The 24,874-nt window shown below is 45.8% G+C and overlaps 1 protein-coding gene and 2 non-coding genes across 4 annotated transcripts in view; all 3 read right to left on the bottom strand.

Moving 5' to 3' along the window:
* Positions 1–24,874, bottom strand: part of Zw10 (Zeste-white 10) — a 116,929-nt gene that overhangs the window by 64,677 nt on the left and 27,378 nt on the right. For both annotated transcript variants that reach the window (XM_067092873.1, XM_067092881.1), the window contains 3 exons: positions 24,456–24,661; positions 23,576–23,755; positions 22,749–22,868 (listed from right to left, as the gene is read on the bottom strand). In XM_067092873.1, coding sequence (XP_066948974.1) covers positions 22,749–22,868; positions 23,576–23,755; positions 24,456–24,661 — 506 coding nt within the window. The remainder of the gene's footprint in view (positions 1–22,748; positions 22,869–23,575; positions 23,756–24,455; positions 24,662–24,874) is intronic.
* LOC136838402 (5S ribosomal RNA) lies at positions 18,679–18,797 on the bottom strand. The gene has a single exon (XR_010852981.1). It is a non-coding gene; the product is annotated as a 5S ribosomal RNA (ribosomal RNA).
* LOC136838394 (U6 spliceosomal RNA) lies at positions 20,303–20,407 on the bottom strand. Its single transcript, XR_010852974.1, has one exon. It is a non-coding gene; the product is annotated as a U6 spliceosomal RNA (small nuclear RNA).

Raw genomic sequence — 24,874 nt, 5'->3', positions numbered from 1 at the left:
TTCTCACTTCCAGAACCAACACCTAAGGCGAGATGCTACTCGTCCTCTTGAAGGAGCCGGGTAAGACAACACAACTTGTTGAGCAGCCACCACAGGGCCAAAGGAAAAAGGTTCCAAGGGCCTGTGGGCAAGACCACAGGAAGACAAGAGTGTGGTCTATGAGACCACGTCTTGCTTTCAGGCAAACAGAAACTTCTGGAATGCAAGGGATGGACCAAGCCATCGACTTCGTGAGCTCTCAGGTGGAAGGTACCGGTATCGTTGTCGTCAGCTGCCAAGTACCTCCTTTGATCGCTTCACGAAGTCAGGAGGAAGATGTGTCCTCAGACACTTCTTCCTTGGGAGAGACAGTACTAGCGAAAACGCTGAGGACATCCAGGTTAGGAATGTCGAGCCTTCATTAAGTGCCACAGCTCCCTAATAGGACAAAGTAACGAATGATCTGGATCATCGACACAAAGTCCAAGGAGGAGGGGAATAAGAAGGACTTGAACCTGACAGTAGATGCCAATGGATTTGGAGTCCACCCACGACATCTAAGAAGGAGTCGAGGTATGATCCTCATCCCTGTTCTTCCATCTATGCCAGACCAGAGTAAGATGAGAGATGGTCCTAAGAGGGCATATCTCTATCTGATGACTCTCGTAAGGCATGTGCAGAGCATGGACAGGAACCCTAAATGAGAGTCACATGCCACCCAGGGAACAGTTCCCTGGGACAGCACGACCAAAGAAGCTTCTCGTCCGTAGCTAACTCTCGACTGAGGAGATGAAGCTACTTCAGATACAAGACTAGGTCGCAAGGGCCTACGTTCTTCACAAATGAAAGGGAGAGAAGCAACCCTCGGTGAAGACGAGGAAGTCTAGACTTGAAGAGCGACTCTGACCCGAAAAGTTCCGTCAACGACGCCATCAGAGAAGACGGATCCAGTCCCTGGGACAGTGTTGCAGAAGACTTCAAGGGATATCCAGCTATATCCGTTGCCGCTCGGCAAGAAAGCCTTTGCTTGCAAGGAAAGCTGGAAGGTCTCCCAGTCCTGAACACACAGGGATGTACTGCCTCAAGAACCGCTTCTAGTGTAGCTGCTACAGGAGGTAGGGTCAAGCAGAACTCTTCTCGATGCCTCAGCTATCGGGTCGGATGAAGGCAAAGTCTTCAAGTACTTGTCTGTAACTCGGGGTGAGCAATGCTTGTGAACCCCTAGCGAAACAGACAAATACAGAGGAAAAAAAAGTAGATATCGAGTTTTCCCCAAACAGACAGCTTGCCTCACCGAAGCGGGCCCTGGTCTGGTATGAAGGAGCGAGAAAAACACTACCGACTTGTTGTGCAGGAGGCAACAGAAGGACGGTAGGGATTTCTGTCGAGCAGTCTCTGTGTGAATCCTCGTGAAGAAAAAAGTGAGCAGCACGTTCTGTCCCGATCACTCAAGCACAAGGCCAGGCTTGCCTACCAATACATCCCCACCCGGAATGCATCTGGTTAATTGAGCTGTCGAGTGTGCAATAGAACACTCGAGTACCTGCAAATGTCGATAGATGAAACAGGAGGAAAAAGCAATTACCTCTTGTTTGTGGACAAGTGCCACTACTGTGGTTTTGTTGTTCAATAAAACCAGTGAGAACAACAAAACCAGTGAGTGTCGCAAAACTCATCCTGAATTCTCGGACGGCCAAAAGGTTGCCCTGAGCCCAGGACAGTGATGAGACGGTACTAATCGTCTCGGTCACACACCTTCAAGACAAAGTCTTACCGCAGTGCGCCTATTCCTCAATCAGTGAATCCGTAAGTAAACACAAGATGTGAAGGTTCCTTCAATCAAGCATTAGTCTAACTCTTTCCTCATACTTCGAAGAGGAAAGAAGGACGGAGGAATGTAAGCAGACTTTCATTCTCCACCATGGGGAAACTTCTGCAAGATGACAGGTACCAAGACAATTAGCTCTAACCAGGGTGGCATTTCCCGAATCGAGAGCACGGGAGAGGAGGCAGGATGGAAGTTCGATGAAAAGAATTGCTGAGACCTAAGGGAAATAGATACTTCTCCTGAAGGAATCCATTCCCAGGTCTCGGCAATGTTGCTGCCAGTTCCAGAGACTCGATAAGTATCATTTCATCCAGGCATCATCAGTCAATACTTCTTTTCTCTCTTTCTTCTTCCCTCCTCCCATATGCAGTTGCAATCTTCTTCTGAAGCCTGGGACTTCTTAGCTAATGAGTTGAGGGGGCTGGCTTGAACTCAAGGTCGAGTTAGATGACTAAGACCCAAAGTTCTTGGCCATTGTCCAAAGGACAAGGCAGTGCCCTGGTACGAACCTTGATTACCAAGGTATCTGGTAAATCTCTGAAAGAGAAAGGCAGAACCAACTTAAGGTTCATTCCTAAGAGTTGAGCCAACTCCGGACTTATGAAACACGAAACCGAGATCCGAATTGGGACAAAGTCCTTCTTCTTAGCATCAGAATTGCCCAAAAACTGCAGTTGGCAAGACCCTTCAAGGCAAGAAGAATTCATATTCTGTTGAGGCAGGGGAGAAGCTTGGTGTCTCGGCCTGAATTACCTCCTTCGAAGAAAAGAATTCATCAGGTCGAGAACGCTCTCGGAAGCAAGGACCACGGTGGACCCCGACACTCTCGGCCCCTCGGGAACTGCAAGGGTTGCGAGCGATGAAGATTATTTATTGGGGGAGCCATGGTCCTGTCCCGGGGATCCTCGCGCCGACGGATCGGCAAGAAGTTCTCCGAAAACACGAGGGCGATCGCAACTTGAAGAGGAAGACCTTCGCTGTTTCCGAAGCGTGAAATGCGTGTACCTCTCCCCTTGGAGGGAGACCTTGACAGATCCCATGAAACCCTCCTTGGCTACCTGGTTATACTACGAGAGAATTGGGGGACTGACACCCAAAGCATGCCAGGCAGCCAAACTCCGGAAGAAAATTTCAGTCGGAGCTCTCTCTGTCCATCTCGCGCCTCTCGGAACAACCAAGAGGGGAAGAGAACAGGTGAGGAGAAAAGAGTATCCCTACCTTTCCTGCCAGTAAGATAAGCAGGAGAGGCGGACCATGAGCGATAATCAACCGAAGATTACTGCCACACAGGGAAAGAAGAGCACTTGTGCCGTGGCAAAGTACTTTCCTGGGAAGAGCAAAAAGTTCACTCGAACATAGCCGAGAACCCGAATTGGAAAAAACCGAGTAGGGCCGAGCCGAGCAACGAGAGATCATCGAACTGCGATCCAGCTGGTTGGTATGCAGGTGGACTGGGAGGCAGGCAGGGCGAGGCAGAGGCCGAACCGAGGCCGAGCCAGTCTGGCAAGCCAAGGGGACGGCCGAGCCAAGCTGCCGATCGCAGTGAACACAATCATAACTGGGCAGGCGGACTCGTCTGCTGTGAACAATTGCTAGTTTCCCGAACTCTAAACTCCTTCGAGGCCAAGGCCCCTCGAGAAGAAGGTTCAAAGGGAAATTCTGTGTCTGCTATGGGTTCAAGACACAAGAATGAAGCCAGGCCGAGCAACCGAAGCAGCTGGCGAGCAGTATCGAGACACCTGGTGTCTCAGCACCCGGACACCTGGGTGTCTCGGCACCCAGACACCTGGGTGTCCCAGCAACCAGACACCTGGGTGTCTCTACACTTTCTCTCGTCCTGTGCCTCTCGTCAGGGAGCGCCTGGGTGATTCATAGAATTCGAGTTACCCACGAGACTCCCAAAAATCGGGAGCGGCTGCTTTCAGTTTCCTAAGAGATCAAAAGAGCCAGCCTTGTCTTAGACGCGACTTCCAAGACTGGCAACGAGGGCGTGGCCTCGAGAGGCCGCGCTCTCGTGGCCCCCGAAACACAAGATCCCACAGGAGAATGCGAATCGGTTCCTGCCTGAGGGCGGGAAGAGCCAATGAGAGAAACTTGTCTCCCGGAAGAGAGTCAGTCCCTTAGAAGTCCTGCAGGACTCCCAAGGGAATCTCTTCCCTGCTTCTTCTGGTGTTCAAACCAACAGGATCGAGACACCAGGCTGGGAACCCAACCGAGTACTGGCAAGCACTCGGGGGAGCGCTTGTGGTGCTGGCAGGAAGAGCTGAGACACCTGGGTGCCTCGGCCCTTTCTCTCGCACTGCTCCCGAACTGGGCCGAGGAAAATCTCTCCAGACCAGATCGGGATGCTCGATATTCCATAGAATCTCAAGCACTCGGAGCGGCTCGCGAACGAGCGCCTGAAGCAGCCCCGTCTTAGAGGCGGAACCTCTAGGACTGGGAACGGGATCGCAAACCGAGGTCTGCGCGCCCGTGGCTTCCGAAACACAAAACCCAGGGCTATGCAAATTGGTTTCCTAACCCGAAGGTCGGGAAGAGCCAACGAGAGACCCACTGCCTCCTCGGAAGGAGGCAGTCCCTAGATGTCCAAGGGCATCAAGGGGAAGAAGCAGCCTTCCTCTCCTTCGGCCGACGGAGGTCCAATTCTCGGGACCCCCTTGGACCTCGGGAGAGGAAGGGAAGACGCAGCAGAAGACGAAATCAAAGATAAGATGAAGAAGACGGCGGCTACTTCCACAGGGCAACTTCCTTCACCTCCACTCCGACATCTTCTACAGGATGGTGGACACAAAACATCGTAACCTCCAGGGTAGTCCAGCAGGAACACAACGGACGCGGCCCAGGACACCACCACCAGGAGAAGCAGCAGGCATGATCAGGACAGCCGATGCAGGAGCTACGGCAGCGGTTCGGAAGGCAGGAGCTACTGCAACGGCCAGGAACATCACCTCAACAGGGCGACTTCCTTCATCTTCACGCCGACATCTTCTACAGGATGGCGGACATCGTAACCTCTGGGGCAGCTGGCAGGAACACAATGGAAGCGGCAGGCATGATCAGGACAGCCGATGCAGGAGCTACGGCAAAGGTTCGGAAGGCAGGAGCTATTGCAACGGCCAGGAACGTCACTTCCACAAGGTGACTTCCTTCACCTTCACGCCGACATCTTCTACAGGATGGCAGACATTATAACCTCCAGGGCAGCTGGCAGGAACACAAAGGAAGCGGCCCCGGGCACGACCACTAGGAGAAGCGGCAGGCACTATCAGGACAGCCGATGCAGGAGCTACATTAGTGGTTCGGAAGGCAGGAGCTATTGCAACGGACAGAAATGTCACATGAAAGTCACCAGCAGCGACAGGAACGATCAGGGTGGCTGCAGCAGAAGACCAGGAAGAGCAGCCCAGAGACTGTCATCAAGTTAACAAGAGCAAAACACAGGGAAGAGCAGGAGCAGATGGACCACAGATATGCCAAAGGTAGTGCAACAGCATACAGTACATGAAGACCAGCAATAACAGCGATCAATCCACATCGGCGGGAACAGAGTCAGAACGATCCCGACGTGGAAATATATCATCTAATCAGGTATTGTGGTCAATCCCGAAGCAACACTGAATGAATGTCGGGACTGCTTCATGCAAGATATCCTTTGAGATATCCAGCCAACTACTGCTGTGTCTGCGATGCTCACTGTCAACCTGAAAGAAAAAGCAGAGATGATTAGTAGAGGGAGACCCCTCTCGCTACAAGGGGAACTGCCCTACGCAGCGGGAGGAGGTACTCAAGAAGAGGTCACCTGATCACTCCCCGCCCCTGTGGTCTTCGGCCGACGAGTGAGTGAAGAGGGCAAAGGAGAGAGATCTACTAAAGGGGAGAAGGAAGAACCTACGGGAAGAGAAAAAGGATGGAGGGGAGGCCACCAAGGGTGCCGTGGAAGCGGAACTTATTGACGACACCTGCAACCTCCCACCCGGCCCATAGTTCTCCAAGCGCAGGCGGCGAGCAACACTCAGCATCAGTAGGAAGGAAGTAGTGATGTCCCTTATACACGGAGGGCGGATGCCCAAGAAGGGAAGCAAACTCTTACGTCCCAATCAATGTAGGGGAGCGAAGATATTATGTCCCAAACTATATCTCTGAATGTACAGGGGCACCTTCAGTATCTACATAAAGGGCTGCTGGAAGAGAAGCATTACCACTCGGTTACACTTCTCAATTATGCCCTTGGCCATCAAACCCAAGACACAGGCAGAGAACAATGGCTTATGCAAGATTATCACAAATCGTGGGTTTGTATTAATAAATATCAAACACAACAACATATAAACAAAAATACAGAAAGATCCCACCAGGATAATAAGAGACTTAACGACAGTCAGCCATGAGAACCAAAATTTTCTGCAACGTAATGGATGTGCAAACTGGAATGTTTACATCCGGTGCCTTGTATTCCCGCCTTTGCAGATGACAGTAGTCACTGCTAGTGACCACCTTGTAAGGAAGAGTTTAAGGAAACTGTTTCCAGCCTATGCATTGAGGTAATTCCTAATGTAAAGACAGATGGTTTGTATATTGTGTGGGACAATGGAGGAGACCTTGAAAGGGAAGCATCAACAGTAGAGTAGGATCAGAATTAAAAAGAGAATCCTTATAATATTAGTTAACTCACTGATTGAGATCAGGGATGGAGGATAAGAGGAAAGAAAATCTTACAATCAAATCCTCCATTTCTTATGGAGAAGAAACATCAGAAGGAAAAGGACAAAAGATTTAATGTAAAGCTGATTGGAAAATGTATGAACATTGTCAGACCTCACACTGATGTACTAGTTGTGAAACATGGCCTACACCCAGAAAGCACAAGAGAGAAAGATGGAAGTGGCAGAAATGAGAATGCTCAGAATCATGAAGAGTTATGTCAAGAAGAGACAAGATGAGGAATGACATCCTAAGAATCGTGGAGACAGAAATATCAAAGAAGCTGCAACAGAGATGATTATCAATGGTTTGGATGGACTTGAAAAGAGGAGGACCACTGTATGCGAGGGCAAATGGATTAATATCAGCCCCTGGAACACTGGCCGTAGACCAAGAATGAGATGGAGAGGTACTGCTGATCACTTGGGACATGGTTGTCAGGAGAAGAACGTGAGTGAGGTAATGGTGCATGGTCGTGGACAGAAGATGGAGAAGACTAATAACAAACAGCGACCCCATATAAAGATGGGAAAAGCTGAAGATTCAGATGGTTGTGGGTGTGATTAATAAATATCAAACCACAAGAATATATAAAACAAAAACAGAAGGATCCCAACAGAATGAATGAGAGTTGGTAACGAATCAATGGTGAAATGGTGCTTCAAACACGTCAGCAACGCTGACAGTCGAGCCATCCCTGGAATGTTTACATCCGGGCAGGCAGGTATTCCATCTAAAACCTGGCGATGCAGTCCGCTCTTGTCCTGAACCATGCTCAAGAGTTTAACGACAACTTTCAGCCTACTCCTTTGAAGTAACCCTTGTAAAGGACTGACAGGTATATCGTGTCGGAACAACTACATAACAAAGTCAGGCAATATGTAAAAAATGTAATAAAAAACAATCAATTAAATGAAGCCCATGTAAGCTTGCTCAATAAAAAAAAAAAGATTGCAACAAGTATGAAATCAGCTACTATATGTAATTAGTGGGATCCAGAATTTGGTCTTCTAGAAATAAAACTTATAGAAGATCAGAGTGGTCTTCTAGAAGAGAGTTGAAAGAAAATGCAAGGACTAATGTCATGGACATTAATTGAATATCTAGTATTCTACTTAATGGTGCAGAATCCCTCACATACATCAAAGAAAATTTTCATTTCTTTGGCTGGACGTTTTGATAATAAAAACTAATATTGTAATGGTCACCATGGATACTGAACTATCCTGGTGACTAAGTCATGTATATCCCCAAATTTTGATGAACAAAATCCAATTTTTTATAAGTAAAACATTTTTCCCAACATACAAACCTCACGGTCCAATGAAGAAAGGAATTAACTCTCTGAAGCTGGAACATCTGCTAAAGACTTCCAAGGCATGTGTTGGTCTTGAACCATCTGGGCATGAACTGGTTAATGGCTCAGAGTTCCAAAGAAAACAGTGTCCAGCTTTCACTGAACCCCAGCCAAAGCCGAACGGTTTGTGGACAAGCATCTTCTGAGGCTGAGGTGGGTTCTGAAAAGAAACCAAAGAATGTTAGGAAAAATGCATTTTACTTTTAAAAATCAATTTGTTCCTAGGTAAAATACAAACTCTTGGTTGTTCTATCTGGAGACTCAATGATTCTGGGAGGAATCAGAGGGAGATCTCTGAATGACTGGAAGTTCAAAACCTATTGTTCTACTGTAGTAGCCAGGAGGACATGGCCACAGGACCGTGATCTTCAACTTGGCCACAGACCAGTCTACTGACCTGGTGCTCTGCTGTGAGCAGGGTCTCGGAGGCAGACCCATGACATGAAAGAAACTCCCATCCATAGACAAAGGAGGCGACTGGGAAGTCGGAAACTAAAAACAAAAATGGGCTTGGTATTCTCTTCTTCAACTTCCCCTGCAACTTGCAGAGGAAAGAGAGGACAGTACATCTAATGTGAAAAACAGGGCAACAAAGAGTTCCTAACAAATGGATGGTGGACCTGATCTTCAGACCCTGATATCTTTCTTTTCTAATTACCTTCTTCCGAGGGTAAAAGTGATGATAGGAGGAAGATAAGACCCAGTCACTCACCTTTCATGCCCAATCATGGAATAACATGTGAACTGAAGTGATATCAGGAGCATGTATTACACAACTAGTTGAGCAGCACAAACAGGCCCCAAGAAAAAGGTATCCAAGGACCGATGGGTAACATCCCATGGCGTAAAAGAGGTGAATGTGGTCTGGCATGACTAAAACATTTGAAACACAGTACCTGGTGAAACAGGTTCTTCTTGAATGCTAAAGAGGGCAGCAATCAATCTTTGTTTGAATGCTGGCTCACCTATTGGTGTCGTCCTCCCAGCCATTGCATACTTTTCTTGAAACCTCAGTCCAGAAAGATTCATCCCCAACAATACCCATACATAACTAAACATTTAACTCACGACCGACACTGTACCTGAGGTTTTTTTCTTCAGATAATCATCAAAAATAAAAATATGAAAGCAAATGAATCGCAACCCGAAAGTCATTTCAAATCACACTCAGAGGTGTGTGTGAAAGACTCAAACCGGAGAGAGAGGGACTGAGAGAGGTTCTGAGTCTTCTGTTGATGGAAATATTTTTGTGTTTGTGGATCACATTTGTTTTACCATTAGCTATAAAGCTAATCTATTTAGCTCTCGCAGGGCTGAGCATATGATTTGTCTTTATTAATGATAAAGTTTAGATTTATTATATTATATAGATTTTTCTACATTTTATAATGAGATTAACTGAAAATGATGGAGATTCTGAATGAATTTCTCTAACTGATTTATTTTCAAAACTTGACATTCTTTGTTGCTTATAATTTGGATATTCATAAGAAAAATATTATTTTCATGATAAAATTAAGTTTCATATATACTTACCAAGTAATTACATAACTGTAGGTTTTCAACCATGTAATCCCATCTAAATTCAAAAAACCGTGCAGTAGACGGCTTCACTGTTTTTGTGTAACCATGACAAGCCTTCCTGAGGTATCCCACTTTCTGCCGCTGCCTGGGAGAACAACCTCTCACTAACAGAGATGGTTCAATAACCTCCAGGCGAAAGAGACAGGATGTCCATGGCCTGGGGGTAAAAGAGAGGTTTCAGATTGTGCCAGAATTACTCGGAACCTCGGAGAGCAGAGCCAGCAGTATATGAAACTTAACTTTGGATCAAGAAAATAACATTTTCATTCGAAGTAACTTAACAAGAACTACACTGAGAACTGATTCCACATTGACAGAAGGTGGGAAAGGCATGGACATATTCTTGTCCAAAACATTGGAAGGCGTGATAAGCTTTGAAATCCGGTAAAACAGAGAGCATTGATTGGAATGCTTGTTGTACCGGGTGGCGAACAGGGCCACCTGGAAGCCCAGGCTAGCCTGCAGGTAGCTCTGATGGAGGAACCTGGTGCCCATCTTAACCTGATCCCGGCATGGTGGCGTGTCCACCAGAGTGGGTCAACTGCCCATTGGTAGCAACTGCAGCAAAGGAAGACATGGATGGCTAGAGACAAGACCCCTTGCACAAGATGCCCTTGCCCTGGGTGCAGTACCAGAATAAAAACAAGACAACACTGTCACCTACACTGTCCCATCAAACCACACCTGGAAGCACTGAAAACCTAACTGGGGCTACTTCATCTCCAGGACAATGATGTGAAGGTACCTGTCGTGTTGACTAAACACCCTGATGTCAAAGCAACTCCTCCAGGTGGGAAAGAGAGCCCCAGCCCTCCCCAAAACCATGCCATCCAAAAGATAAAGGTCCTAAGGGCTACAATTTTCAAACATGGTTTCCTATGCACATTGTTCCTGTTGTCCAACCACCAGGGGAGATCGTCCCTGCACCTCCATTAGATGGGGACGAGATTGTAAAATGGATGATCCCAGGGACATCAGTCTAAACACAAGAGAGGTGGAGCCAACCATGAACCTCTTTCTCCGAGTCTTAACCGATCACGAGGTGCCAAGATGTCCTCTTGGTTCTGTTGCGCCAGGAACGCCTTCGCCAATTCAACGTCTGATCCAAAATAAAGACAGAGCATTCTTAGAAAGCATGCCCAGATACTGACTCCTCTGTCTGGGGTGAGATCCGACTTCAAAGTTGTTCAGAAGGTCCTCTCGTGATCTTCAACTCAAGTCCTTGTCCTGGCAACTAAAGAGCTCTCAGGAAAGAACCAATTCTTCGAGATTCCTCAAGGATGTCCATTAAGTTCTTAATGAGTGAACAAACAGGGCCAGGCCTGCGGAGTGGTCAACAGTCCGAAAGGAAACCTTGAATTGATAGACCACAGACTGCATCCCCTTGCAAAAAGCCAACTCTCTTGACAATGGATGAACTGGCTCACTTGGAAGTGTGGCAGAAGATCAAATCGACTGGTCAATGAAGTCCCTTCAAGAGGAAGCTGACAGCACCGTTCTTGAAGGCATGACCTGAAAGCCACTTTCAGGGGAAAGAAGTCTCAAACTGGCCTTTGCCATGAGGTTTCTCCTGAAAGATCCTGGTTGTAAGACAGAACCAGACCTCTGTCTGAAGACAGGCTCCCTAGCATTAACTCTATACCTCCTGAAGATGGTGGATGACTTCAACTTCTTGGAGATAAGATGGAACTGGACAGTGTCAGTGAAGGGGAGGCAAGAAGATGAGAGAATATTCCCTCCCAGAGGACTGCCACTACCCAGGTCTCCGCCTCCGAAGCTGCCACTTGCCCATTTGGCTTGATAGACCCCCACCAATGGCAGACTGACATCTGCATCGTCCCTAGTGAGCCTCTCCCCTGGTTTTGCCTTACCTTTGTTCTGACAGAACTCCTGTTAGTCTGGAAGCCTGTCAGGTTCCTTCCACAGACAAGAAGCAGAGGAACCTGAAGAAGTGGGGTTGTCTGAGAAGAGAATGTTTTTCGGGCTGGAGCTAGCCTGGAAATCCACTAATAGGACTGAAGCTGTGCAACACCTTTTGTCGCTGCCTGATGGAACAAGACGGTCATTGAAACGTTGTCGGCCTTTCTCGAGAACTTGTTGATTATTTTCCTGATCATCCCAAAGGGGAGTCCAGAATGGGTCCATTGCGCAGAGAAACTGGTCTGAAGATCCAGGATAACAGCATCCATCACCCATGCAAGAGTCCAGGGCTGGAGAACAGGGTTAGAAATCAGATAGCCTGATCCCCAGACTGGCAGAAACAGGTCTGAAGGTCGAGTCTTTGCTCTGAGCACCAGAACCTCCACAATTGTTGACAACGACCAGGGCCCAGTTGTCGTCCATTCTGATCGGGAAGGCAGACAGAGTGGCAGCTCCAAAGCTCAGCTCAGCTTGCAACAAGAAGCGCCTGTCTCCCTCAGCTGAACTGAAGTGACCAGGCGCTAATTGTCAACCTGGTTCTGCTGCAGTGCACCTTCCGATGGAACGATACTTCTTCTGCCTTGGGAGAGAGAAGGAGGTAACAACTTGGTGGAACGGATGTACAACAAAGACGATGGTCCGTGAGACCAAGTCGTTCACCTGAAGGACACTGTCTTGCCAAGGTCCACAGTTGACCAAGGACTGGGGCCCTCTTGAATAGCCTTCAGTTCCTCCAACCTGGATGACCGTTCTTCCAAAGGAGCTGGACCAAGTTCCTCCAGACCGTTGTGACTCCCTAGCAGAGCAACAACCTCTATAAAGAGCCCAGCATTTCCGGAGTGTCTGGATCTCTCAGAAGAGGACCTTCCAAAGAGACTGCCATCCGGACAGACCCTTCTCTCTGCCTCCACTACTGAAGGTCCCCTCTGATCTCTGGAGTGAGGGAGATCAGGACGCGCCTGAAGGGGCCCAAGGGCCTCAGCCCCAGCAAACATACTTTCCCCTGTTTTCCCAGAGAATCCCGAGAAAGAATTGTGGGAGAGAGAGCTCACTACCGTGCAGTCTGCTGGAATGGACCCCTCACAATCTCTACCCGCAGTGGAGGATCGTGAGAGTACCCAGAGGACTTATCCACTGATTGGCTGAACAGGACAATCAGGGGAGAGAGGAAACAGCCGATCCACGCTCTGAAGGCTGGACGGGCCTCTACACTTGGGGGATGAGAGAGACCAATAAAGGAGGCTTCTCCTGCCGAAAGGAGGCCACTGTCCCTATCGAACCTTGAATGTTCCGGCCTTCTTTGGCGTCGAAATGGAAAAAGAAGGCTCCCACCCTTTCATGGTTCCTCCCGCGTCTTCTGGGACGAAGAACCTGAATCCTCATCCCTGCCAAAAGGCTTTGTCCGACTTTGGGCAAGGGCGAAGGTTTGGGTCGAGGAGAAGACCGGGCTCTTCCCCTTCCACGTTCCGGCTCTAACTCGTAAAATGGGAGAGACCGCCCAAAATCTCCGTGGGAGACCGTGGTGGAGACACGCTTTTGGAGGCGCTTAAACAGAACCAGGCTGGGAGGACGAAACCCCCGTGGACTGTCTGAGGAGGGTACTGAGAAATTCTTCTCAGCGGCTTGAGAACCAGCAGTCTTTCCCAAAGGACTGGAAAAGCGAGAGCTTCTTCTGGGGAGTTTGGGTCCCATTCCTAGCCCAATTGGACTTAGAAGAGGCAGGGAAGAGTTAGATCGAAGAACAAGGATGACCCCGACAATGACAAAAAGAAAGACGAAGATGGGGATGGTTCCAGCGAGCCATCCTTCTTTTCTTCTTATCAAGCAGAGACAAGACCGCATCCCCAGTTTAAAGACAGACCAGGGGTCAACTCTGGGGCAGGGACAGCAGGGGAGTCAACTGGCAGATGATTCTTGCTGAGAGCATCCATTGACAGGAACAACAGAGGACACAGGGAACATTGGGCGATCTGGAGTCGGCATGGGTAATGGTGGAAATCCAACTCAGGTGATGAAAACAGCCGGGAGGTGGTGGAGTGACCGAACAGCTGAATCGTCAGCATTGACACTGAGATGGCAGGGGTAGGAACCCCTTGCACCATATGCATGATGAGTTCCCACCGAGAGAGCTTCATGCTCCTCGGCAGCACAGCAGTGAATGGTGGTCTTGAGAGCATCCACCATGTGAGTAGTGGGGATCATCAGACTCCCTCCATGCAGCAGAGCTGATATCCTCGAGGAGGAGCGAATACAGATCAGGGGAGCCAATCATCCCGAGCAACTCCTGTACCTGACTCAAACCCGGCAAGATACTGAAACCTGAGGAAGACAAAGGCAGGTGTAAAGAAGTCACCTCTAACCCATGGATCAGGGACTCTGGGTGAGGGGAGAACTGAGAGGAGGATATAGGCTAGGAGCAATTCTTGTCCAAAGTCCTCTGTGACCTGATGCAGACACAGGGGACAGGAAGATAGATTCTGTCAGGGGCAGTAAGGAAGGCCATCAGGGTTTCCAGATATGACTAAGAAGGATTAACAACTAATTGGAGTTTGAAGGAGCTGATGAAAGCCCTCCGATTGCCTTAAGATTCCTTCCGTTTGTATCTGGGCCTCAAGAATAACTATCCCACTGCTCGGGAACCAAAGCCTGCACTCATCACAGGGGTCATCAACAGTACAATCAGGGGTCCTTGCTCCCTTTGCCACATTTTAAGCAAAGGGAGGGGGGCCTACAACGGAAGGCGCCACATTTCTTGTCCTTGCCAGGGCAAATCAATGGGAGGCTTATCCAAGTCATGGGTTTATAAAAGATCATCCATATTACAAACACGCACAGCGGATATTGTCAACTACTTTGGGAATAACAACATGGAAAATCAATTGTTATTGAAAAAGACTGTTTATGTTGTATATGGAAAGGGGGTCTTTTATATCGCTGAAGTGTCAAGTGGTAGATGTGCAGGTTTGTGTACAAATGAATGTTTTATTTATATTTAGTTGTAATAAGGCTTGTTACCAAAGAATATTGTCTTGCCTTTAGTTTGTTAATTGGTTAACAATGCGGTCCGCAAATTGTTTGATAGTTTCATTCGGTTCGTGTTGTTTTGGTGGCTTAGTTCAGCGCCTTTGTCAAGGCTGGAGACTTCTAACTTCCTGAGCGGAGTTGAGGAACAAAGTCGTGGTTATGGGTGAGAGCGAACAAATTATTTTCATAGTGAGATGGTGGAACAGGCCACACTGAAGTTTGTTCCTCAACTTTGTAATGTGTGGTTAGGCCTTTTGATTTAGTGAACAAAATTTCTTTCAGATTTGATTAAACATGTCGTTCCTTCCCAGCGTTTAATTAAGTAGATGGATGAATCAACCACCCTTTGGATAAGTATCATATATTTGATTTGCTAGTTGATCATTGTCCAGCAGGGATATTTAGCATATCTACGCCAATTCCATGACTGAGTAAATTGAATATATATTAATGGTATCGTTTTACCCGTCAAATCATAATCAAACCAAATTGCGTCAATAACATCATATAAAATTAGTAAGTGATAATTTATGAATAAAACATAATATAATATGGTATGTCCTTTTTATTCCAATCTTTATAACACAACGAGAAATAGCATTCTTTAAGTATGAAGAATAGGACTATCTTGAATTCTCTAAACGAATCTGGTAATTTATAATTTTCTGTAATTGACACCCAGTCATTATCCCCTTGTCCCTCTCAAGTTTGACCCTAATGAGTAACAAGAGATATACTGTACAGGGAACCAAGCCAAAATGAAAACATTCACACCGTGAAAAGGTTGAAGCTTTAGCATCCAGGAAAGTCCAAGCAGAGTCAGGAAAACACGTAGAATGAGATGCATACAGAAAGTAAAGTAATCTAGTAAGCATCCCTAGTTGCAAAAGGCTTCCCACTGTTACCAACCACATGCTCAGCTGGTATAATACAACACATGCCTTGTAAGTCTTGTTCACCAAAAGTATTCCCCATATATAAAACCAATGGTTTGTATTTGTGTAGGAACAAAGTGGGTGAATTATTTCAGCAAAATCCAGCTTAAGGAAAAATCTTGTCAAATGAGTTACCTGAGGAAAACACAACGCTGATGTTAATACCAGCCGCAGAGAAATTCCCAACTGAGTCACTCACTATCAAAAACTGAAGTGGGGAGGAGGGTGGGAATCTTGTCACCTGTTCAGGTAAGTAACAATATTAGTTTTATTATGAAAACTTCATATTGCAATACACTCCCTGAACACCTGAATTAGCCCAATATGATATTTTAATGATAAAATAAAGTTTGTTCATACTTACCTGGCAGATATATATATAGCTGTATTCTCCGAAGGTCCGACAGAATTTCAAATTTCGCGGCACACGCAGTGGCCGGTCAGGTGGTTAGTACCCATTCCCGCCGCTGGGAGGCGGGTATCAGGAACCATTCCCATTTTCTATTCAGATTTTCTAACGCCACTGTCTCCTGAGGGGAGGAGGGAGGGCAATATGAATATATATATCTGCCAGGTAAGTATGAACAAACTTTATTTTATCATTAAAATATCATTTTGTTCATGAGACTTACCTGCCAGATATATATATAGCTGAATACCACCTTTGGAGGGGGTAGAGACAGCCAAGAATTAGGAAAAAACCAATTATTGGTAAAATTATTTTGGTTCCTTATCTGATAGCGTAGCTGACTGAGTGGTTACTGTCACTCTAGTCTGCTTCTGCTTTACTAGAGACCCCAGCGAGGTAGTGACCTATATAGCTGGCGACTTCTAGATGATCTGTCAACGGGGCGTGACCACAATGTGACTAGATCATAGACCATACAAAGAGGACAAAAGAGCATTACTAACCACCTAACCAACACCTAAAGCGTTAGTTTGCAAAGGATTGGGAAGACTGCCTCCAGTAGTCGACCCAACAACCACAAAAACACAATTAAAAAGGGGATAGGATCAGAGTTACCCCTGTCCCCAAGGTTGCTGAAGCAGCAATGTATGGTCCCAGCGAAAAGCAATTTTCGTATGCTACCTAAACATCTTGCCAAGAGTGTGAGGCAAACACCGAATTGACTTCGCCAAAATGTGGCACTAAAAATGTCACTGAGTACCATATTTTTCTTGAACGCCCATGGAGGTAGCAACTGCCCTCACCTCGTGAGCGTTAACTCTCAACAACTTGAAGTTGGAGTCGTCACAACTAGAGTGTGCGTCCTTAATGACGTCCCTAATGAAGAATGCCAGTGCATTCTTCGACATAGGTTTAACTGGTTGCCTCACAGAACACCATAAAACATCCAATGGACCACGAGTGTCCTGTGTTCTTTTAAGGTAGTACTTGAGAGCTCTAACTGGACATAGAACTCCCTCAGGTTCCTGTCCAATAAGGTCTGCTAAACCTTTAATTTCAAAGTGTCTAGGCCAAGGGTTAGAAGACCTATCATTCTTAGCCAAGAACTTAGGGCTTAAAGAATAGACAGCATTGTGTTCCTTGAAGCCCACATGACGGCCTCGAACTTCTCTCACTCTCTTCGCCAGCGAGGAATGCCGTTTTCGAGTAACATCCTTAAGAGATGCAGAGTGGAGAGGCTCAAAAGGACTAAACATCAAAAACTTGAGCATTACGTCCAAGTTCCAAGCAGGGGAAATCAGCTGAGGAACCTTGGACGTCTTGAAAGAGCTCGTAAGATCGTGGAGGTCCTTATTGTCAGACAAAGCTAATCCTCTGTGTCTGAATACAATCGAAAGCATGCTCCGATAACACTTGATAGTCGGAACTGCTATATCGAGTTTTTCTCTTAAGTAAAGGAGAAAATCCGCAACCTGGCTCACAGTGATAGAGGAAGAGGAAAAGCCCTTCTTTCTACACCAACCTTTGAAGGTTGCTCACTTCGCTAGATATATCCTTTAGATGAAGAACTTCTGGCTCTAGCGATGGCCCGTGCCACCTGGCCAGAAAAACCCCTTCGCTCTGACCAAGTTTCGATAGTCTGAAAGCAGTCAGGTTCAGAGCGGGAGATTCAAAGATATCTCGTGAAGTGGGTTTGTATGAGCAGGTCTGCTCTCATAGGAAGGGTCCTCGGAACGTCTACCAACCAGAAGAGAAACTCCGAGAACCAGTGGTTCAAGGCCAAAACATGGGGATGAGAGTCATCCTCGTCCCTTGTGAGGCCGCGAACTTGCGTATGACTTCTCCCAGAATTTAGAACGGGGAAAAGGCGTAAACATCTATTCCCGTCCAATCCCAGGGAAGAGCAACTATCGCAACTGCCCCAGGGTCGAGTACAGATGAGCTTTATAGAGGAGCCTCGCTGTTCTTGAGGTCGTGAAAATATCCACAAGATGGCGACCCCAAAATTTCCAAAAATCTTGGCAAACCTCCTGATGAAGGGTCCATTCCTTCGGCAGGAGTTGATGGCGCCAACAGAGCAGGTCTGCTCGAACATTTTCGACCCCTGCAACAAAACTTGTGAGAATCGAAATGTTGCGAGCATAGGCTCAAAGAATAATCTCTCTTGCAAGGCTGAACAGGGAACAAGTATATTGTCCGAGTTTGCTAGAACTACACGATTGCAAACTTGGACCTCAAGAATTGGCGAGCTAAAAGATAGCCGCCAAATCTTTGAAGTCGATGTGCCAGGACACCTGTTCCTCTCTCCAGGTTCCTAACACTTCCTCTCCCTCTAGTGTTGCCCCCAACCTGTTGACGACCCGTCGGAAAAACAACACTAGGTTGGGGTTCAGAAGCTTGAGGGAGATCCCTTTCTGCAATTCCGTTGGATCGAGCCACCACCACAGATCCTCTTTATATAAGGAAGAATTCTCAATTCCTCTTTCAAGTCTTCCTTGCTTTGCCAGTTCTCCAACAAAAAGAACTGAAGAGGCCTGAGATGCAGACTCCCAGAAAACAAACTTCTCCAGCGAGGAAATGGTCCCCAGCAGACTCATTCCTTCCTTCACCTAGCATGTTTCCTTTTCCAAGAAGGCCGAAACTTTTTCGTACATAGAAGTTGCCGTTCTTGCGACGGAGACGCTATAAAAGCCGCTGAATAGATCTGAATTCCCAGACACAATGGACAGTGAGGGGATCAGCTGCGACTTCTCCACAGACCAGAAGTCCCAGGGACTTCACGAGTTGCAGAGTCAACTGAAGGTCCTCCAGATACCTTCGCTTCGACGACGCTCGAATCAACCAGTCGTCCAAGTAGAGTGAGATCCTGACGTGCGACAGATGCAACTGCATCGCAACGTTTTTCATGAGACGATGTAAACACCCTCGGAGCAAAATGTGACGCCAACAGCATCTGGTGTTCCCAGGCGGTCAACCATCCAAGTACTGACCAGACCCAACGTTGCTTAACTTCGCTGATCGGACGAGAAGCGGTGTTTTCAACGTGGTATGGCCGTTGTGCAGAGTCCAAAGCAGAGAGCCCTGAACTGGTACGTCTAGTCCCCAAGACAACCTGAGATACTTCACCGAACGTGGATGAATTGGGGCGTGAAGATAAGTATCTTGGAGATCCAAAGATACCATCCAATCCCGGGATGAAGGGCTCCTAGTATTGACTGCGAGGTCTCCATCTTGAACTTTTCCTTCCGGACCAAGTTGTTCGACCTGTTGACGTCCAAGACGGGTCTCCAGCCTACTGAAAGTTTTGGGACTAGAAACAATCTGTAGTAAAATCCCGGGGAACACCGAGTCCAAGACCTGTTCCACTGCTCTCCGCTCGAACATCTGTTCGAGCAGGTCAAACAATTTTCTGTTTGACAGGAAGGCAGTTGGGAAACAAAAAACAAAAGAGGAGAGACAGGAAGGGAATCAAGTAACCTCTCTCTAACAGTAGGAGGGACCAAACGTCTGCCCCTCACTCTTTCCAGGCTTGTGCAAAATGAAGCCTGGTTGCAAAGGGAGTCTGGAGATGAAAGGAGTCACTTGCTACCTCTCTTGGAAGTGACATTCCTTCGGGAAAAAACTCTTTCTCGTGGTGCGGGTCTCGTGTTGCTTCCCATGGAAGCCCCTTTGTTATGCAAACATTTAGCTTTCGTTTACTTTTTGTATCTGAGATCGGTGCAAGCGTTATGAAGGAGATGCAGTTTGAATGTCGATAACTTTAGTTTTGAGAAAAACGATATTTTTTTTTTTGCTTCTCTGTGTATTTATTTGCTTGCCGTTACACAGTTTGATGTTTTTATGACATAATGAAAAGCCAAAAAATAGACCTGCAAAGTAATATAACTTCGCTAAATGAAGCTAAATGAAGCGAGTGTCAAAACACGGCTGAGGTTGGCCAGCGCGACGTTTTACTTAGTCAAGCTCTGAGCTGCTACTGACTGACTGCCACTGACTGCCCTGCGGCATTCCTGTCTTTCGCTGATGCGTACTATGTCCACAGGGTTGCCATAGATCGCATTAGATATTATTTCATAGCTAAAAGGAAATTACCACCGATATACTGACAATATCATTACATTATATGAAAAATGTAATTTGACTATGATAGGTTACTGTTTTGTTTATAACTCCTAACTGTGGCGAACTTTTAAATAAAACTTTCTGAGAAGATAGTCAGGATATGTATGATGCCATATATAAAATATCCCAGAAAATTTTATTTCCGATTTTTTCGTCAAACGCTCCCCTTAAGACAAAGACAACTGCGAAGGTGGAGAGAGAGGGAGCCGAAGGTTGAAAAGTCTCAGGAAACAGATCCTAAGAAAAAGCCAGAGTCTGATAATCAGAGGAAGAAGAAGACGAAAGAAGTTTCTCTTCATACAAAGGCTGTGACGAAAGAGGATGTTCTTCCGCAGCTGGTGGGTCTTGAGTGAGTGGTGAAAGTAGTTCCGATTCGCCGATACGTAAGCGGGAACTCCCGCGAACGAAGAAGTCGTCAACTAGAGTACGTATAGTAAACATAAAAAAATGTGGAACGCTTCACGATTAGCGTGTCATCCTTGCGCAAGAGCCATGCTAATCTTCTCTGTATCGTTCCAATTTAGTATATGTACTGCCGAAGCAAGTACTGGCTAAATTAAGAAGGACATCAGATGTTGAAGCGGGTAGTTGTGCGACATGATGAACAACTGGAGCGGTGTCAACACAAGACTTGAAGCTATACGGCGAAGCGAGCGCGGAGCGTCATGGTGTGACGCGCGAGAGGCTCCGTGGCAAGTACTAGAAGAGAGTCACAGCGTGGCGCGCGCGAAGCGTCATGGCTAGGCGCGCGCCGAGCGTCAAGGTGAGGCGCGCGTGAAGCGTGAGAAGCGCACGAAGAGCAAGACGCGCTCCTGGCGCGAGACAAGAGAAAAGGCCAACACCTCAACTCGGGGGGGAAGACGAATAGGAAGCCACTAAACACTCTCTCTAGAAGACAGACGCTCTGTATCGTTCCCGAAGCGGGAGACGAAGGTGAAAGTCTGTACCTCTTAACAGGCAGATTCGAATCTTGAAAGGTTCATGAGAGCATCCAGCTGTTGTTGCAAACCCAACAAAATCTTACGCGTTGGAGAAGCCACTCTCTCGGGAGAAGGGCTGAACCTGAGAGAAGGAAAGGGGCGAGAGACGTATACTTCCTTCCACAGGGGAAGAAGCTCTAGCCCTTGCCTTAGCGCGACAGGGGGGTCGAGTAGAGTGATCATTCGAAAAACACTTTATTCTCTTCTGCAGAGGAAAATCCACGCAACTTTCGGGAAAGAGTACAAACGTCTAGAGGAAGAGGACGTGAAGCGTCCTCTCCTCTAAGCTTCTCTTAAGAGGGCGAGAGTCCAACCGAGAGCTCCAACCCCGAGGCGGGGAGGACGTGTCGGAGGACGAGAAGCAATCCTTCAGGATGCGTGCCTGAGCACGATCCCTGGCAGCCTGGGTAGCGTCATCAGGACCTGCCGAAGGGACGCCAGATCGGTGGGAAGCCCCGTAACCCTCATGCGGCTTTTGACATGCCCCTCCCTGGTCCTGGGAGTTCGACAGAGGTCCAGGCCTAGAGGCATTATAGGGCCGATCTGACGCCCCCTCCACAACACTAGGGGCACTAGCACTAACACTATGCGTTTGAATTGCATTCACTTTAGTTTCAAGAGCATGCATTGACTCCACACGAGAGCCAGGGAATTACCTTCTGCAGCAACAAACTACAGGGTTAATAATAAATTTACTACAGGGTTACTAGTAGGAGAAAACCCTGACTGTCCATCTAAGGATGCACTCTAGGAGGAAGATTTCCTCAGCCTATCACGCTCCAATTTAAGCATATAGGCTTCATATTTCTTCCACTCACCCTCAGACAATCCCACACATTCATTACCGATTATCATAGAGCATTGAACACCCTTACATATCATACATAAAGAGTGAGGAACTATCAAAGTCTTCGATAGCCTCACCTTACATTCACCCAAGCTACAGACTCGATAGCTAGAGGTAAGACATCTTAATTATAAGAAAAGTCAAAAGCAAAATCAAAAACAGTCCACAAAGAGCATCTTAATCCAGTTATACCAAAAACAACCAAAATAAACAACAAATTTCGAAATCCAAATGGCGGAGGAACTGACAACAGGTGTTGACAAAATCAAAGAAAATGGGAATGGTTCCTGATACCCAGCCTCCCAGCAAATGGGTACTAACCACCTGACCAAGTCCGCAAATTTGAAATTCTGTCGGACCTTCGGAGAATACAGCTATATATATATCTGGCAAAAAACAAACCTAAAAATTACTTGGTAAGTTACTTATATGAAATTAAGAACAATCAAATATTCATACATCAAAAAATTCACCGATTCTACGACAAGTCAAAATTACCTGTGGGTTGTTCCTTTGATATGATACTGGCATGTTCATTATTAATTGGTTTTACATATGTTACAAAATCACTCATGGGAATCAATCCGTGTGATCTTGTCACAGCAATTGCAGCTTTGGCTGCTATATCACCATAATTTCCTTTAATGCATAATTTGTGAATGAAACTTCATTTTGTCATCCCAGGTATTTTCTGAATTATGATTCTCAACAGTTTCTACAGCACTGCTACAGTGGTGGAAAATAAAAAATTCCTGTGGGGTTAACAATTTAAATGGATGATCTTATATTGACATAGTAATGAATTACATGGAGAAAGGTTAGGCTAGGATTTTGGGAGAGCCTAGCACATTTTTTTTGCAATGTTAGCATTGCACAGTCATCTGCGCACGCCTTGACCCTATTAGCGAGATTTCAAAAACAGGCCCTGTAAAATATTTCTGCAAATCTGTGCACGAAGACTGAAAAATGGTTGCAATACCATCTTGCCAGAGATGGTTTCTTCAATATACTATTCATTTTCTATCAAATAAATGAATAAATAAAGCTTCTCTAGGATCATACTTCACCAACTGTGTAGACCAGCTGCATTCTTCTTATCACCACTGCATCCTGCAATGCACTTACTACATCCAGCTGACTTTCAATCTCTTTCTTTGATGCATCCCCTAATATTCTGTCAACCTGAAATTTAAAAGTGTGTTAAAATAATGACAACAAAATGGGCCAGTCACCTTATCTATTAGTGGTCTGGTTTGGAATATCTGCTACAAAGACCCCAATCCAAGCTGATGACTTGTCATGTCATTTAAAACTATGGCATGACATACCCAGAGAAGCCTCACACGTTTTTGATTTGTCAGTTAAGTGAAAATGACTCAAAATGTTGTCTGCCTTTCCTTTTGAACATAAGTCAAAATGGACTGGGGAAACTTGAATGCTGAAATAATTCTGTTAAACTCTGCCCATGCTCTTTTTACTACTTCAATATAAAGATTCTAAAAACTAATCCTTGAAGGATACATAACATTTCTACCATCTGTGTACTACTTGGAAAACTGTACAAATAATTTTTTGCATTCTGGAAATTAAACCTTTCCTTTTTTTCTAATTCCTCTTCTGGTAGGTGAAGCAAAACATAACACTGTATTATAAATGTCAAAAGATCTAGTTTTTCCCGAGCAGAATGTGAGATTGCATAATTCTCTGAAATACAAAAGACAAACGAAATGCAATATTTTGAGATAAAAAAGTCAATTACAAATGCAAAAAATGCTGGAAACTGAAAAAAGTATGCCTCTACAGTTCATTTATATTTCAACAATATCTCAGTGGGATTTTTTGATAATGCAACTTGATCTATTGAATATTAAATAGTCTTCATTACATACCTCTGCTAAATTTTGGGCTGTATTGTGAAATTCATGGCTCATTTCAGCTTTGTGGGCATCATCCAGATGTTTATGTGCTGAGAGGAGTAAGCTGACTGACTTGAGCCCCTCATAGACTTCTCTCCATTTTCTAACCAATCCATCAACTTCACCAACACTTCCTTTGACACCATAGGCAACCTATAAGAAAAAGAATCAACATAAAACTTACCTCAGATAATGATGTTATTTATTAAAAAATAAAAAACCAGAATCGGTTTTTGTCCCTGCTGGGTAAATGTGACATAGGTAGCTCTAACCCTGATGATTACCACCTAGTTTCTATAACTCTTGTCATCAATATTTTTTTCCATGTGCTGGAAAACCATCTGAAAGTAATCAATTGTTCTCAGTGTGCAATCATATGGAAATTCCTAGAATGTGGTGTGGCTGGTCTGACTGTTTCCAGTAATCTGCACATTTCACATAAAAATTCCAAAAATCCAATTTCAGTCTACACCTCCATATGCAAATTCAAGTACTGTACGTCTTAATTTCATAGTTAAAGGGCTAAGCTAGTCAGTTTAGCTTCTAGGACACAGGAGGGCAGCAAAGTTGAGAAACATCACCCCTAATGAAGGGAGACTAAATTATCTTACAATAAAAGCAGAACCATTTTTCCTGTACTGGAAAAAGTGGCTAGTCACACTTTCAATAAAAAAAATGTAGGGATATTTATGGCAACAGTTTGCCCAGTACAAGCACAAGGAATCTTACTGGTGGGGTAATATTGTTCAGGATTGATCAATTGACTTTATTAACCCCCTCTATAGGATTTTAGAAAAAGCAAAGGAAAAAATTTGTTCGATGTACTGATACACTATTAATAAAAAGTCCATACCTCTTGTTGAACTGAGTCTTGCAGCTGAGTAAGTTCATCAATTGCTGTGTTAATACGGTGGTGGAGTTGAGTGGTGATCTGCACATCTAAAGACAAGGAGCAATACTGGGACCTCAAATCCTGACAAGCACCTAACTGCGCCTCTTCTGCTTTTAAGACAAGTTCTTCCAACTGGTTACTGAAAACTACTTTTCCACTTTTGTTCCCTGGCAAAAAAAAAAGGACATTTTTATAATAAAATAAAGTTTTATATATACTTACCAAGTAACTACAAAGCTATTAGTTTCATTTATCAGCAGCTTAAATTTGAAATTCCCAGTAGCGTTCCAATATTCTGGAGTAGATAACTCACCCTGCCCACTTTTGGGGAAGGATAGGTACAATACTACTAAAGACCCCAATTCATTTATGCCTTATGT

This window comes from Macrobrachium rosenbergii, chromosome 4 (genome assembly GCF_040412425.1).
Source record: "Macrobrachium rosenbergii isolate ZJJX-2024 chromosome 4, ASM4041242v1, whole genome shotgun sequence".
NCBI lineage: Eukaryota > Metazoa > Arthropoda > Malacostraca > Decapoda > Palaemonidae > Macrobrachium > Macrobrachium rosenbergii.
This window is presented reverse-complemented; position numbering and strand designations above follow the sequence as displayed.